The sequence below is a fragment of the Dryas octopetala genome, chromosome 2 (assembly GCF_963921425.1).
Source record: "Dryas octopetala chromosome 2, drDryOcto1.1, whole genome shotgun sequence".
Taxonomy (NCBI): domain Eukaryota; kingdom Viridiplantae; phylum Streptophyta; class Magnoliopsida; order Rosales; family Rosaceae; genus Dryas; species Dryas octopetala.
In genome coordinates this window covers 99,237-117,068 of record NC_141367.1, presented here as the reverse complement: position 1 = coordinate 117,068, position 17,832 = coordinate 99,237, and the positions used below count along the sequence as shown (strand labels likewise).

The 17,832-nt window shown below is 33.8% G+C and overlaps 1 protein-coding gene across 1 annotated transcript; it reads right to left on the bottom strand.

Annotated features, from left to right (window-relative positions):
* Positions 1-874: 874 nt before the first annotated feature.
* LOC147292283 (putative protein phosphatase 2C 44) lies at positions 875-11,044 on the bottom strand. The gene is made up of 5 exons (XM_086230765.1): positions 10,620-11,044; positions 9,940-10,191; positions 9,180-9,456; positions 7,778-7,932; positions 875-1,424 (listed from the first exon to the last, which is right to left on the bottom strand). Exons 1-5 carry the CDS (start codon positions 10,695-10,697, stop codon positions 1,287-1,289), a joined length of 900 nt encoding a protein of 299 aa, XP_086086891.1. The 5' UTR covers positions 10,698-11,044; the 3' UTR covers positions 875-1,286.
* Between the last annotated feature and the right edge of the window lie 6,788 nt (positions 11,045-17,832).

Genomic DNA, 17,832 nt, shown 5'->3' with positions numbered 1-17,832 from the left:
GATTTTTATGAGAGAAAATGCATCAGATGACTTTTCATTCATAAAGAAGAGCAATACAAAAGGATGAAGTTTTTTTTTTTTTTTTTTCTTGCTGCAGAGCTACTGCTCCTGCAACATTCTGATGATTTTTCTTAATATTCAAATGCTACAAATCCTGTCAAAAAATTTACTACAGATAACCTCCTATTTATACTAGGAAAGGAGATTTCTAGATAAATTAATCTGGATATATTCCCAGACTTTAAAATTCTAAAAGCATTTCTGACATAAAGCTGTTCTAATAGGGGAAACCCTTAATGCTACTTCTTAAAATATTACATAAAGCTGTTCTAATACGGGAAACACTTGATGCTACTTCTTAAAATATTACAAATCAACTTCTAAGTTCTAACAAAGAGGAGGTTGTGGCGGCTGGAGGATTCGCCAGTGAAAATGGTGGTTACCACTTACCAGTGGGGTTGGGTGGCTATGGTGGCTGCTTCATCTTCTTCTTTTCCCGATTTTTGGAGTTGGCTAACTTACTCTTCAGTCTTCACAAACTGTTTGGGTTCTTTAAAAAAGGGACAGGTAAATTGAAAAAGGGTAAAATGAGTTATAAAATAACTGATGTGGCAAGTATTTTAATTTACATAGTAATCCATGTTATTGAGGCACTATTAAGGCAACAATTTTTTAGGCGCCCTAGCACTTTTCTATCAAAATTCATGAAATAATTGGTGGCATACAGCATCTCTCTCTTGTTTTTTTTCTTCTTTGCTGAGGACTGTGGAGATAGTTTCTATCATTAGTCTGTATATCAATACAGGGGGAAAACTTCCAAGAGTCCAAAGTTCATCAATTATAACAATAATAACATGAAAATAAAATACGCGACTTTACATGAAGGTACACTGATCTTATTTATGTCAAACAATATGCGCACAATAATTCTCCCCCACTGTCCAACGACAGTACTGCATGCACTCATTACCTGTACTTCACCCCCTGTGAACTTTTGTATATGTGCACCTATATAAGGGGGTGGCTCAAGGATTAACTAATGAGAAAATCTCCTTCCTGGGCAACAAAAAAAAAAAAAAACAAAAACAAAAAAGAAATGCACTATACGACCATCTCAACTAGCCAAATACCATTATCCTCACATTGAAAGCCCACTACACAAACTAGCCAATCAAACAGTGCTCCGATTTCTGCCTTCTAGACAACAAGAAATCAGGATTTATACACGACAACCACAAACGAACTGCCTTGGTTTGGTTGAAATTAAGCTCTGTTTCTCAGTAGTATCATCCAAAACGGATCACAATGCATGATATATCATCTCTACTCTTTCTTGCCAGAGCTTCGGTTGTTAGTCGCTTTGCTGCTGCCTGTGGATCTTTTATGGGTTTCACCAAATCAATTGCCTCTTGATTCTTCATAACCTGCCAACCAAAGCATACCAAATATTCTTATATTAAAAAAAAATATATATATATATATATATATATATATATTGAACTGCATTGAGATGATAACAAAAGAAAGCATCTTCATCCCATTACAAACCATATCTAATCGGGATTGAGAACACATCTTGGGTCCCCCTGGTTCTCCAAACACGGTGCACACAGGCATTTAATCCTTTACATACAACACATACAATAATACGCTTGTGCTAAATCATTCTGTATATGCAAAAGAATCCAATTTCTAGGATAATATTATCGAACATTGTGAGATAAACCTCAGTACTAGAAGTCTAGAATGGTCACCAAATAAAATACCACTGCGCTTTTACCAATTATTTATGAATTAGGATGCAAATTATGGTGAAACTAGGTGTTGGTCAGACGGTACCTCAGCCAAGCTTGGTAATCTCTCCTTAGATTATTACGTGGCAGTGTATTTAGCTAAGAGGAGTTGAATCTGACAGACAATGAAAGATTTTGCCAAGGTGCCAAGTGGCTGTTGTGTGCTAGCTAATTTTTGGGTCATTTGGGGGAAAAGAAACAAAAAAATCTTTGAAGATCTAAGGGGGTGTAGGAGAGGAGCTTTGGGAGAGGGTAAGATTGTGGGCTTCACTATAGGCATCAGTATCGGCAGCTTCTAAGGAAGTTTCTTTCTCGGGGATTTTTTCAAATTAGAAAGCTTGAACTGTAGCTGTTGTTTTCCTACCAGGTTTATTAGGTTGAGTAGGTGTTGTAATCTTTAGTTTGTTTGTGGGGATATTGTCCACAATGTTTGTACTTTTGCTGATTAAGAAAATTATGTTTCTTATTTATTAAAAAAAAAGTTCAATTGTCATTTCTTCCCCCCTGTTTCTTATTTGTTGAAGTACATAAATCTTGGTGCGGTGCTGTAATTGTCATACAACTTTATTATTTTTATTATTTTCATCATCTAGTCGTGTTAGCAAGTTTATTATTTTTGTATTGCAATAACATTATCAATAATTATGGGCAAAATTAAAAAGCTCCATGTTGCTAAGAAATTGACCACAAAGTTAAATATGAAGTGTGATATGTATAAGCTAAATACAAAATAAGGTGGAAATCTAATGGAACACATAAATGTATTTATTGGTCTTTAGGATCAACTAGCAAAAGTTGATGTCAAAATTGAAGGCGGCAAAGCCCTTTTACTGCTTACCTCGCTTCTTGATTTGTAAGAGTACAATGTTACCTCGATATTGTATGGTAGAGATATGAAGGAGGTTGAGTCAACTCTCTTGTCAAATGAAAAGAGGAAGAAACTCTAAGGAAGTCAAGACTCAGTCTTGGTTGCTCATGAACATAATCCAAAGGAAAGGCGAATTGTCACATGATCTAGCAAGAACAAGAGGTCTAAATTCAGGGTAGTGGAAAGGGTAAGAATGTTATAAGTGTGAGGAATAATGGCTTGTGTAGCTCCTTTACGGCGACAGAAAATTATAAAGATTTTGGAGATGTTCTCATAGCCTCCGAAGGTAACATTTCATTTCAAAGTGAATGAACATTAGAATCAGGTTCTACAAATCAAATTTGCTCCAACAAAAAAATATGCATCATTTTCCTTGCATAATGCGTCTAAGTGTCATTTCATGGCTATAAGAATGGTGGAAAACAAATGTTTGATGGAGTGGTACGCACTTCGGGTGGTGTGTCATATGTCCCAAAGTTGCAAAAGAATCGAAAATCTTTGAGCTAGTTAGGCTCCAATGGTTACAAGTGTTCATTTGCAAAGGAGGAGTTATGAAAATCACTTGTAGCTGCATGGTCCTCATGAAAGAAAAAGAGTGTACTGATTTCTGAAGTTCTCAAAAGTTTTCAAATTAATTTTTGTTGTTGTTGGAATGTTTAAAATTTTGGGATCTTGAAACCACTCCAACATTTCAGAACTTATCAACAACCCATCAAAAAATAAACGAAGACATCAACTCACCAAGAAATTAATAGAGACATCGACCCATCAACAAATCAATCAACAATGATATGAACACATTAACTAATACACCAAAAGATTATAACCAAAATAAGAGAAGCAACTCATTCATAAGAAAATCAGAATAGTTTACTAGAAAAAGTAACCCCCCCAACCACAACAATAGATCATCAAAACATCCAAAAAGTGAACCGCGAGAAAAAAAAAATCATCCACACATTCATACAAAGACAGCCAAATCCATCCAATTTTCATTCCTCTTGAAGAGATGTAGAGAGTTAAAACTTGAATGAGAAAAGAGATGATTAGGATTAGGGTTGATTTGGTGTGAGAGATGACAAGGTGTGGGAGAGTGTATTAAGCATGTTAAATAGATGAATATAATCAAGATACATATAAACTAAAAATATGTTAAATCCTTGAAATTTTCGAATCAGCAGGCGTTCATTATATTTTGGAAATGCCGATTTTGATTCAATTTTATATATAATTTTCGAAATTTCAGACTTTTGGAATTCTACAGTCAGTTTCTTTGTTTTTTTGAGAAAAACATCTTGCGTTGGGGAGGAGGGGTAGGAAGGCAAAGCTGCTGTGGTCTTGTGGTGTATTGGCAGTATTGTGGGTGATTTGATTGAAGAGAAATAGAAGGATCTTTGAACACTTTAAGGGGGACAACGTGGAGTCCTCTTGGGTTAAAGTTAGGTTATGGGCATTCTTATGTCTTCAGTTTCACCATTATTTAGAGAGATGCCAGTATTGGTCATTTTGCTGGATTGGAGAGCTGCAGTTGGATAGGGTTGTTTGGGGTTTGCGGGAGTTGTAGTTTCTGCTAGAGTTGCTATATGTGTTATGTTTTATTCTTTTTGGGGTGGATTGTTGTTTTGTAAATGTAGGTGGATATCTTTTCCACTATCTCTACATTTTGCTCTCTGTTGTTGTTTTAATGAATTTCGTTTCTCACAAAATAAAAAAGGTGATTCCAAAATTGAAAACTTTTAGACCGGTTTTGGTTGGAATTTCCAATCCAACTTGTATCCTAGTTTTTTTTATCCTGTGTTTTGAAAGTTATCTCCCCCCACCTTTCTTTCTAGTTTTTCTTTCTATTGCTGTTTGGGAGGTACGCATATCCTCTTTATCTAATCATGAAGGTCATAGACTTCTGCTTTAGTATACTTTTGTGTTTTGATTGTTTGCTGTAGTAAGCAGTTAACTCAGTTATAACATGCTACAGAAGTCAAAGAGCTGTAGCAATCAAATAAAAAGTTGAGAGTCAACTGCTATTCAGGAAGCCATTGCTTTTGCATTGCAGGAAAAGACAACCATATAGAGTAATGTAATCATCTTACCCTCTAACATATTGTAAATACACAAATTACTAGTCAAGTAGTCATTGAGAGTTAACTGGTATTACAAAAATTGTTTTTCATTGCAGAAAAGTATAACTGTATGGAGCAATATAACCATGTTACCCTCTAACATATTAAACAATCACAAATTACTGATCATTGTCAAAGCATTTTAGGGTTATTCCTTTAGTATAATTCATCTTGATTAGGCAGAGTCTTGAGATCAATGTAAAATTTTATATGTTCTGACTGTAGACTTCATTTGGATGGAGACCTTGTCCATCCTTGTAGATTTGCTTTCTTCCATTTTAATAAAAGTCATGTTTCCTTTTGAAAAAATACACAAATTACTAGTAACATATAAAATAAAGAGATCTGCAGATTCTGGACCCTAGTCTATAAAATTTACCATGAAATGCTCATTTGCTTTTTCTTTTTTTAATATCATCTAAAAGATCTCTATAGACATTCCAACGAAAAGTAAAACAAGAGTCCAACTGAACACCCATACGGTTGCAAAGAATTAATAAAAACGTCATCCTCTTACCAAAGTGACAGACACTGCTGTCCTAAGTTCACTCAATTTTTCTCAAACTTCGAAATATCATAACTTTCATTATACATCTCCACTTTAATAAATTTTGTAATTTTGGAAAGCATTTGTCAAGATCTATTAAACAAGAGTCATTATGAATGTATGTAAATAAAAAAGTGAATAATGTATCTGTGAGAATGCGTCTCACTCACACATTATCCTATTGCAACATTATCCAATATAATTCATTTTTTCACATGATACTGCATATGTTTCAGACACATTATTAACATGCAATATTATTCATTTTTCACATCAGGAAAATATATCCATGGCTAGGTATATTATCCTCATTTTTCTCATATATAATTTTTCATCAGGGGTCCTGTTCCACAAATGCTTTCCAAAAATGCAAATTTTATTAAGAAGTAAACAGGTAAAATTAAAGATACGGTATTTTAAAGTTTAAGAAAATAAAAAAGAAAAGAGAAAAATGGCATTGGTATTTTCCAAAAAGGTACTGTCAGCCCATAAAAATAGGCATTCAAATCATTAAATGAACTAAACTTACCAAACTCTATTATACAAGGGACCACCCCCCAAAAAAAAAAAAAGTCATTATACTATTAAACCAAAAAAGAAATGTTTGACTACGGACCTTAAACTAATTTACTATACAATAAAAGTCAGGCATGTAACTCCTCTAAAAAATTTAAACATACATAAGACACTGACAAAGCATAATCTCCTCTCTATCAATTTAGAATATAATTCAGTCAACAATGAAAAGGGAGCAGACCAAAAAACACTTGAAAAAGGAGAAAGGTGTTATTCATTAATACTCACACCCTTGTGTAAGTAAATGGCATACAAAACAAACTTCATCCGTGCTGGGGATCTAATAACTATACATGCAACAGGTTAAAGAAACTTTCCTATGTTTACCTATGTTTTGAACAAAGGAATTGGATGTGTTATCAACTAATTGGTTAAAGAAAGATTCGTGCTAGAAGGTGCCCAAGGAATCTAGTTTCCAACTTTCCATGACCTTCTACTTATCTGGAAGAGTGTAAATTGGCATCATCAATGTAATATAGAAAGAAATAGAATTCATAAGCTTCAAGATCATTAAAGTTTTTTTGTGAAAATTAAATCCAAACCAAATGTAAAGAAGAAACCATGCTTTCTATGGTTTGTTATGTGACCCGAAAATTGGGATTTTGAAACAACATGGTCATTGTTGGTATAACACATTACTCATTTAGTTTTATTTATTTATTAAATATTATTTGAGATGTTATAACAGTTGAGTTTAAACAACCCAACAGTTGCTACCTTTTACTAATGGGTTTAACCCAAGAGTCATGACTCTTAATAAAGAGGCATGTAGAGTTCTATAAATAGAGAACTCATCTGACAGAACAACTAACGTTGAATTCTACTGTTACTCTGTCATTCTTCATCTTCTTCACTCCTATTCCCTATCTCACAATTCCTATAGTCTCTATTCAATTGGGCAACCGATAAACAAACTGTCGTGCCTCTCTTGGATTCACAGGCCAGAATCTATAATTCTTCTTTCATATAATTGATATATTGCTTACTGTGTTTATATATTGAGTTCTTTATTTGAATCTGATACATTTGATACATAATCACTAAAATCCTAACAGCCATGTCATTATGTCTTACCAAACATTAATCACTACATCTATAGTAGTTCTAAGCAAGGTTTTCAAAGGCATGTCTAGGTGGTAGCAAAACACCAGAGGGGAAGACCTGTTCTGCAAAAAGCATGAAAGGCTTACACCTCCACGAATCAAGGCTTACGCCTCACCTTGTGAGACCGAAAACGCCTTACCTTATATCTTTGAGTTTGAAAACATTGGTTCTAAGCACGGCTTTAACTACATTGGTCGCAAGATATTATAACTAGTGTTCTTTTATTTTATTTTATTTTATTAATTAAGAAATTTTATTTACATATGTTAGTAAAGTTGGGAATCTGCTTATCCATTTGCCTTGTGCTAAGAGAAAGTTTTAATCGGTTTTCCTTGTATAAGTTAATTACACATTTACCATGTTTACTACAATTCATTTTTTCAGTGAAGTTTTTTTCCTCCATCTGAATGAGAAATTATTAAGATAGAATTGAGTCAATATAATCACAACCACCAAAAATTTCATTATATACACTGTTTGGCACAATGCAAGGCAAAATTATGAGGAGTAAGAGTTGCAAAACGTGTATAATTGACAGGGTCTCAATTATAATTTCACAAGCTATTGAAAACAGTGGAAAAATGCTAATGTTAAAAATGTTGTAGCTCTAATTTTATTTTATTTTTTTACTTTTCTTTAATTTTGTAAAGAACCCTCCTAAAATTTGGAGCCTAAGCATTCCACTATGTTAGGGAAAAAATGTGAAATATATGATTTAGACCACAAAGACATTAGAGAGGGAATGAAGGTCATTTATGAACTATGAACTGACCTTCCATAATCCATCGCTTGCCAATATAACAAACTCAATAGTGGAGGCTATGGGAACGTGTCTTACAGCTGGCTCTGAACTCAAATGTGCTTTAAGGCTTTGATCCCCAAAAGCACGTGCAACTGCAAGTTGACCGTTAACCCTCGGTACATCTCCTGAAACAGGTATCTTTTAGTATTAGAATGTAAAGAGTTAATTTCACAAACACCCCCTGAGGTTTTTTGGGTTTTCACATACACCTGAGGTTTCAAAAATTACAGCGAGACCCCTTGAGGTTTTAAATCCTTTTCATATAACCCATTCCATTAAAATTCCATCCAAAAATATCTCTAAATGACAAATTTAACCTTTTTTCACTAACACCCCCTAAGGTTTATAATATTTTCACATAACCCCCCGAGGTTTTAGCCTTTTTTCATGTTACCCCTTAATCACAAACAAAAATGGCATAATCTTGTAGGTACTAAAATAACATTTACGCAGTTAATATAATGTTTCTCAATAGTAATATTTCTTTTTTACATATTAAATAACATTTTTTGGAAATTCAATTATTGCAATTTATTTGTCTTAAAATATATATATTTATGAACCAAGATATGAATTAATTTTCTCGACTATCACAATCAAATGAATGAGTTTTTTTTTTTTTGGACAAGAATTGTTTATACAATGAAATAAATGGATTATTTAGCAAATAATTGAATTACATAAAAAGAAACACTTATTTGGTTAATTTAGCAATATTTTCATACAAGAAAAATAAGATTTAACAATATTTTAAAATTTCAAAATTGGTATCTTTTTTCAACATATATGCAAGATATATTATATTAGCCAAATAGTATGTGAGGTTATCTTGGTATTTTACCATTTTTGTCATGCTCGTTTGTGATTAAAGGGTTATGTGAAAATGTGTTGAAACTGACCTTTTTGTAATTGAGTTAAAACCTTAGGGGTGTTTGTGCAAATTCTGGAACTTTAGGGGGTTATGTGAAAACATGATAAACCTCAAGGAGTGTGCATGTAAATAACTATAAGGTTAAACTTGTCATTTAGAAATGCTTTTATGATGACGTCATCAATTTTTTGACTAAATTTTAACGGAAGGGGTTATATGAAAACGATTTAAAACCTCAAGGAGTCTCGCTATAATTTTTGAAACCTCAAGGGTGTACGTGAAAACACGAAAAACCTCAGGGAGTGTTTGTGTAATAAACCCGAATGTAAATGTAATTAAATGCTAGATTAAAATTTAAAGCAAAAACAAAATTATATAAATGGTATGAATCACCAATCAATTTTTTGGTTATTACTGACATACTCACAGAAGTAAAAAGTAATAATCAATAATGAGCATGATAGGTAATAAGGTCAAATGAGTTAAATAAAATATCTTTACCCGGAAGAGTAATCACAAAGCCACCCTGCTTCTCAATCCTTCTTCGTTCACTGTCTGGCTCATGATCCACAGTAAGTTGGTTTGCAGAGCCCCTCTCACACACGACAGCTCTTGAGTCACCAATGTTTGCCACCCATAAGTCTTTTCCATCAATGACTATTGCAGTTACTGCAGTTGACCCACCTGGCCCTAATTGCATGGAATTATCTAAAATGAACTTATCTGTGGAGCGGTAAGCACTCCTTATTGCTGTCTCAGGATCTTTCCAGAAACTTGGCTGTATCGCAAACATAAAAGAAAGAAACAACAAGTTGACCAAATAAAATGATGTGAGAGGCATCAAGAGTTAAAACTTTTCAATAAAACTGTAACGAGAGAACTGCTAAGTCTGCAGTTGGCTATAATACAAGTAGTCACTGAGGCAACAAGGAATGTAAAGTTGATATGAAATATGTGAGTACAAGTATTGCATGGACAATGACAAAGCATGGGCTAAACCCTATCATGGTTAAAATTCAGAAAGCAATTCCAGTTCAGATAAAAAAATCATGATTCTCTGGGGAAGATAACGGCTATAAGTAAACAACCAGTAATCACATTCTTCTGTATCCTACTGCACAAGTTATAGTAAAGAACACAAAAACAAAAAAAAAACAAAAATTATTGATACGCCAGTAGGAAACCAGCAATCTATTGTTCTTTTCCTTGGTCTGTTATTTGAGTATGTATACAAGAATATGGAGTAGGTGGGAAGGGATACCTCTTCAAGTATGTTGTTGAAAAGGTTATCTTTCAAATAAGTAGGGACGCGATCACCTAGATGACCGTCAAAGATAGCAAACAATCCAAGGACGTGATTTTTCCTTTTTCTGTATTCAGCAACATGGAAATCCTCCATATCATGACCAGATTTGCCTTGGACTAAGTGGAATCCATGAGCCACTTTGATAGAAGAGGACTTGCTTCGCCCTTTTCCAGAGTCTGAAGACGACGAATTAAGGCATGTAGCATTCTGCAATGCCAATTAAACAAATTATGATAATAAGTCTAGATTGATCACTGTGACAGCAAATACCAATTGCATGATTGATTAGCTTTCAATCTTTTTGGATGATGGAAATATTTTTGGATATAGTTTTGTAAGTGCAGGTTAAAGAAATTCCATTAATTGAACGCGATGAGTAATAGAGATAGAGTTTGAGCATACTATACAGCAGTTGGTTGATGACGGGAGAGGAGCTTAGGGCTTAAAGCATAGATTGCAACAGTAAATAGTAATTAAGACACGAACTCCACAGATAGCCAAAAGGATTCTAAGTGAAGTTGAAATTGATTATTGAAAGCGAACATTCAGAAGTAGTAGTGCATAAATTTAAATTATAGAAAGAAAGAATTCTCAGCAATCAAACTCAAGTATAGAGTCTAAAGGGAGAGAGAGACCTTGATCTTGTTAAGGAAGCTGGTTCCTCTAGCGGTGCGGGAAGTTGAAGCTTCCGTCTCTGCTGATTGTTTACTCATCTCTCAGACAATCATAGAAAGAGAAAGAGGTTTCTCTTTGTTCTCTTTTGCCGTTACACTTCGGTTTTCTGTCTGGGTATGGTATATTTCAACAGGTATCTCAGAGAGTCGCCAATCAATATTTGATTGTCCTTTCGTCCACTCCCCTTAATAAAAACAAAACTCAGGAATTGATTACGAATTGGTACTTTTGTGGCCTTCTCTTTGAAGAAGAAAAATTCGATGGAGTACTGTGTTAATGCGATGGAGTGCACAATCCACACGAATATGTGACACAAGTACACGCGGATTTGGAATTTTCTAAATATTTCAGACTCTGACTTGAGAAAGCGTTGAATTATAAATTAAGAGTTGCATTTAGTAGAAGATATGGACCAACTCTCCGCGTGGGCTCCACCATCAAGCCAAACCCACCCTTTGGCCTTTGTTTTGCACCTCCCCTGCTGCTCTAGTGCTCTGGCTGTGGCTGTGCCCGCTCCTTCCGTGAACCTTCTCAAGTCTCAACTGGTTGAAACGCTAAATGAATGATTTGTAATTGAGCGTTTTATCATTTGCGCTCCACGTGAACCCGAGAATTTGGATTTTCATTTTATTAAATCTTCCTGTTTAGGTTCAATTAAAGAAAGAAATTTTTGAATTTTGCTCAAATTTATGATGGATTTTAGACACCCATCCATGAATTTCAAATTACTTCTCCACTAATTATTTGAAACAAAAAATTAGGCTAGATCCAATTTTAGACTGTCATTCAAACTCAAACCGTATAAGTTTTTAAGTTTATACTCAAATCCGCTTTTGTAGACTAAGGTCAAAAAACTCATGACACATCAGTAATAATTTATTTAAAGAAAAAAAAAAACATAATATGTAATACCTATATTGATTCTCACTTTTTTTTTTTTTTAAACTATAACTTCTATTATCATCTAAAATTAACTCTCATTATCTCCTAAATTAAATTAATTAATATGATAATTTGAAATAAGTATTGAAGATTAAACCCTAAATAATTTTTTCAATAATTGGTACCAAACTACATATTGGTATAATTGAATTCCAACTCACTTACATGTACGATCGAAATGTACCAATCACGTATTGGAACAATGTAAATGTATTAACCCATACTTTTAAGTGACAAACAAGTTGTATAGTTAGAGTTTGGTTTCGGGTTTAGTATATAGGTTTAGGGTTTAGAGTATATGCACATTTTAAATGTACTTACCATCACACGCATTGATACAATGTTTGAAATGTACCGACCCATATTTTTTTTTCCTACTTTTTGAAGTTTTTTCATTTTGTAGACTAATGTAATTTTATTTGAATTTTACTAGGTGAATATTCTATGAGATATCTACAATTTAAATCTCAAAAATTATGAGATTTAAATATGTTAAATCCCTTAAATTGTGAGATTTAAATATGTTAAATACCTTAAATTTTGGGATTTAAATATGTTAAATACCTTAAATTGTGGGATTTAAATCTCACAATTTGTGAGATTTAAATATTATTATTTTTAGAATAATATTAAGGGTCATTTTGGAATAGAAAATAACAACGTGGTAGCTGGACGATATTTTTGGACCTCAGTTAATTATTAAAAACTAATATGGTATTAGTCTAAAAGGTGCTTATAAAATGCATCGGTCTTTAAATCATCCTATTTGAAATCCCACCACCACTATCTCTCTCTCTCTAGCCACCATCAACCACCAATGCTGCCCACTGCTCCAGAAAATCTCCCCCATGCTCCAGTTTTATTTTCTCAAAAATAAAGACAAAGTGTGGTTGATGGGGTTTGAATCTCCAACATTTACTCACAAATAAAACTCTAAACTAACTAAGTTAGACCTGAATTTTTGTTTAATTGTCTATTTTTAAATATTTGTCCTATATTGCCAAATATAAAGATAAAAATCATATTTTTTGTCTTTTCTTCCATACACATGTAAAAAAAAAAAAAAAAAAAAAAACATATATCCAACACAAAATACAAAATTCAAGCTTTTGGAATAAAAAATCTTAATTTTAACCGTAACAATAATTGTCATTGTATGTTAGTAACTATCGTCCCAGATAGTTACTACTCGACGGTAACAATCATCCAGTACTTTCACATTGCGCCCACAGTAACATTTATAATTGCCACTGTCTGACAGTAACTATCGTCCCTGATAGTTACTTCTTGACAGTAACAATCACCCAGTACTTTTAAATCGTGCCCAACTCTTCCAGATCACGCCCAACACTTCCAGATCGTACCCACAGTAACAATATTTGTCACTGTCTAATAATAACTATCGTTTCAGATAGTTATTACTCGACAGTAACAATCTCCCAAAATTTCCAAATCGCGCCCAACTCTTCCAAATTGCGCTCAGCACTTCCAAATCGCGCCCACAATAACAATATATAATAGCCATTGTCTAATACTAACTATCGGAAACGATAGTTCCTACTCGACAGTAACAATCGCCTAGTACTTCTAAATTAAATCGCCCACCTACAATAATTCAATATGACAAGTTTACATAATAGCCACTGTCTAATTGTAACTAATGTTTCAAATAGTTACTATATATTTTTTACTATCACATAAGATTAGAATCATTACTATAGCAAAAGCAAGATTTCATAATTTTGTATAGATGTCATATTATCTTGGTGAATGATGATGTTTTTGCTGTAAAAGAAAGGGGAAAGAAACTGACCTGCATCATAAGCAGCATCATAATAATCCCTTCCAATTTGTGCTAGCATTTGCTCCAGGAAGTAATGATTACAATATTATAGCACCCCAAATTTTATTGATTGTGGGTTAATGGTGCTACCAAGTGTAATTAATTAGTTTAGCACTAATTGTCATATTTTGAAACACAAATGTGGATTTACTCCACAAGTTAGTTTTAGAAAAGATTTCATTATTTTTATAATACTCTAATTATTATGCATGCACCTATTTTAATTGATTTGCTTACACAATCTGCTTGTACAGTTGAATGATGTTTTCGGTTCATATGCAAGATTATACATGTATAACTATGTGCTTGCTACTTATGCATGAAAAGGAATACCAAAAGACTAGAAGTTTAACACTTAAACCCTAGAGGTACTCAATTAAGTTGACTAGGACTAGAACCCTAGGATTACTTGGAGAATATATAAAGAAAGTGACTTCAGCAGGGATGGTGATCATAACTTAGGTTGAGTGTGCTTTGGTTTTAGGTTTTTGAAAGAAAAATAAAATAAAATAAAGGGTTTTAAATAGGATTAGAACAATGAAAGGCCTTAGATTGGTTAATGGGTTGTTAAGCCTAGTTTAATAGGCTAATTATCCATTTGAAATAGGCCCTAATTGATTGGCTAGCCAATTAAAGCCTTCTTGAGAAACTAAAATCCTAACAAGCCACTTCATAAACCTCTTCCCATGCAAACCAGGAAAACTAAAGAGGTGACTCTTCATTTTCCTTCCAACAACTATAACTTCTCTTTATAAAACCAAACCTCCCCACACATTAATTCTGATATATTTAACGAGAGAGAAAGAGGCAGAGAAAGAGAGAAGAGAGGAAGAAAGAAGGGAACTTGAAGGAAGGAAGTCGACTTGCCAAGGAAGAAAAAGAAGTGCAGCCTAGCTATACTGCCTTCAAAGGAAAATCTGATAAGTAAACTCGAAAACCTATTCCTTGAGTTTCTAAGTATTAGTTTTTAGGATTTTGGTGTTGGTTAAGTGGCTAGGGTTAATGGCATTTTGAGAAATCCAAAGGGTTTACATGTTTTAATCTTTGTTTGGCAACTTATCTATCTTCTGACCTCACATGCTTATTTTTTAATTCTGTATTGTTTTAGAAAAGTTTTTATCTTGATATTTTATGGAATGAAATTAGACACCCTAACCTTTATTTCGAGTCAAGAAACACTTGAATCCAACTTGCTATAGATTTACAGTGGATTTTACAATTGCAGCAAAATGCTGCCAGTTCTGCAGGATTTTCATTGAAAAAGTATTAGGTTTTTGTACACGAATTTCTTTATGCTTGGAATTTAAATCTGAAATTGTTACAGTAGTTTATAGCCATGATCGATTTCAAAGCTTTTCCAATTGGTTTCACTCAATTTGGTTAAGTATACACAAAAATAATATTTTTGACCATATAAACAGTGATTCTGTAGAAATTAGTTTTCTGGTGTGAGATTTTGATCTTCAAATGCTTTGAAAATTTTTATACATGAGTGTTAGCATGTTGATTAACTACCTGTAAAAAATATTGTTCAAATAATTTTTGTACAATTTTGTAAAAAAGGTAGAGCAAACACTTCTCTTTTAGCCTTTTTAAGAAACAAATTAGATTTGAAACTACAATCTTCCATTTTAAGACTTTTTGGCTTGTGCTCATAAGCTGAGCAAGTTACATTTCATCCCTAATAATGTTCTAAAGGCATAGAAGAGCTTATTTACTGATAAATAAGAATTTGGGTTGTTAAAACCTCAAGTTTTGAACTAAAAGGCTTGAATTTCAATCATGCATAATACCTCTTTTGTTATTTTGACTTTTGTTTTAGTTTTAAACTTTGGAAAATATTTTATTACATGATTTAGAATTTGTATGAAGTCAGTTGGTGTATATGGATTTGGGAACTCAAAAGCAACTTAACTTAGCCAATAAGCCATTAAACCCTAGGAAAACCCTAAAGCTTGATTTGCAAAGGCTAATTCTGATTTTATTATGCCTTGGATTAGGAAATCAGCTTATTTGAGAGTGTAGCACAGACAAGGTCTACATTCGAAATAGGGGGAGCTAGTCCCACTTAAAACCTATGTTTTTTCTATATCTATAAATATGTATATAGTTATGCTTGTGTTTGATCCTCTGGTGTTGTGTGCATTAGTATAGAAACCTTATGATACTTTTTGGTTGAATTATTATCTATGATACACTAGCATAACCAGGTTGATTATAAAACAATCTAAGTAGTTGAGCAGGAAATTAAAAGCTTTGTCCTGTTAATTGAAGTGTCAACTAGCTATAGGTTGAAATGATTTGGCTGCCTACGTACTGTGAATAAGAAATTCAACATGGTGTGGCATGTTGATAACTTCAACTTGCTTCTCCAGGTTGAGGAAAATAATCTATTCCATAAAATGAGATAAAATGTTGATTTGTAATGTTGTAAAACTGCTCAAATTGACAGCATGCTTAAAGGATAAAATAAATTAATATGTGAAAACATGTTTATGACTTTAACTTATTTTAAAAGAAAATAATACATGCACTGGTTTTGGTAAGGGCTTAGAGTACAAAAACACTATAGAATATATAACTTGCATAATTGGGACTGCCATGCATGTTAGAACATTAGAATGATTGGAATCCTAGTTTTATTACTCCAATTACATAAATGCATGACTTTAAGTTTGTAAACTAAATGGAATCAAAACCAGGGAGATGTGTTGGATAAGGTAGTAATTAGGTATCCTAATTGGCCTCCAAAATAAAATGAATTAATAGAAGCCTGTTATTTTAGATTTGTGCTTGTACTGTAATATTCATGTTTTCATTAAAGCATGTTTGTAACTTGTGTATGAATTTAAATATGCATGTATAGAACTGACATTACATGATTTAATGTGCACAATACACAAGTGGTTCATTAAGGGCAGAACCTCCTTCATGGAGACTACCTATGCATTACATTGACATTCATAGTTATTGAATCAAGAATGTATACTCTAATGTGTTTTGAGTGTTTGGACTTCCTAATTAAAAATGAAGGGTTAAATATTTCTTTGTCCTTGGGTTCAATTCCCTAATGGTGCGTTTGGATGAAGTAATTTGAAACTACTAAGGAATTCACAAATGACGGAATTAAAAATGACGTGATTTAAAATTCTAGAATTTGTAAATTCTCTTGTTTGGATAAATGTAATCATAATAGAATTTAAATACGAAATAGTTTTATAAAAGAGTGATGGTGATGGTGGCAACAATAAAAATGATGTTTGTGGTAAGTTGATGATGGTAGTAGGGGTGATGGCCCACGGGCGAGGGGAGAAATGGTGGTGGCAAAAATTGGGGTATTGGAGGTGGTGGCAACGGTGATATTGGCGGTGATGGTGATGGTGGTGGCGACAGCAACGGCGATGGTGGTGGTGATGGCACTGGTGATGGAGGCGGCGGCGGCAGTGTCAATGTCGGTGATGGCGGTGTCAGTGGTGGTGACGGTGGCGGCGATGGTAGTTGTAATAGTGGCGGCTGTGGTGGTGTTGGTGGTGGTGGCAGCGGGTAGTGGTAGTGATGGTGGCAGTGTCGGTGGTGGTGGTGGTAACAGTGGCGGCGGTGGTAGTCGTAGTGGTGGTGGCAAAGGTGGCGGCGGTGGTGGTCGTAGTGGTGGCAAAGGTGGTGGTGGCGGTGGAGGTGGTGTCAGTGGTTGCGGTGGTGATGGTGGCGGCAGAGGTGGCGGTGGCGGCGGCAGTGGTGGTGACGATGGTGGTGGTGGTAGCGGCGACATGGTGGTAGTGGTGGTATTGTAATTAATTGGCAAGGTGATGGGTGGACACAATTTTTTTTTTTTTTTTATAAAAATTGGAATTTTGCAAATGATACCAATTTAGGTAGAATTTAAACTTGGAATTTACAGCCTTCAAATCCCAAGTTTTTTTCCACATAGAATTTACGAAATTCTATATTTATGGACCCAAACAAGGAAATTGGAGCATGTAATTTCTTAAATGCTGAGTTTTGTTTAAATTCCAAGTTTTTTTTCTCCATCCAAACACACTATAAACGTATACATACAAATTACTCTAGAAGGTTATGTAGTTTAAGAATATGCTAGAGGGGAAGAAATAGACTTATTTGCTTATATTATAGGACATCTCACTATCTAAGACCTACATGTGAGTAGGATATTGGGATAGGGGTAATATTATTACAAATTAGGGACAAGTTCACGGTTTTTCTTTGAAATCTTGACAGGTGAGCTTTGTTATAGAAAAAATGTACGCACTACATTATTCTTTACTTTGACATGCATTTGCATTTCATGAAATCAATCATGGATACTTGTGAGGATTATTGATATGTGAAATAATGCCAAAGTGATCCGAGACTTATGAGCTATCCTCAAT

Excerpts from the sequence above, each read along its gene's own strand:
- LOC147292283 (XM_086230765.1), bottom strand. The coding sequence starts at position 10,697 with ATGAGTAAACAATCAGCAGAGACGGAAGCTTCAACTTCCCGCACCGCT. Across the intron at positions 10,192-10,619 it reads GCTTCCTTAACAAGATCAAG|AATGCTACATGCCTTAATTC; the intron begins GTCTCTCTCTCC and ends TTGGCATTGCAG. Across the intron at positions 1,425-7,777 it reads CAAGCGATGGATTATGGAAG|GTTATGAAGAATCAAGAGGC; the intron begins GTCAGTTCATAG and ends TTTGGTTGGCAG.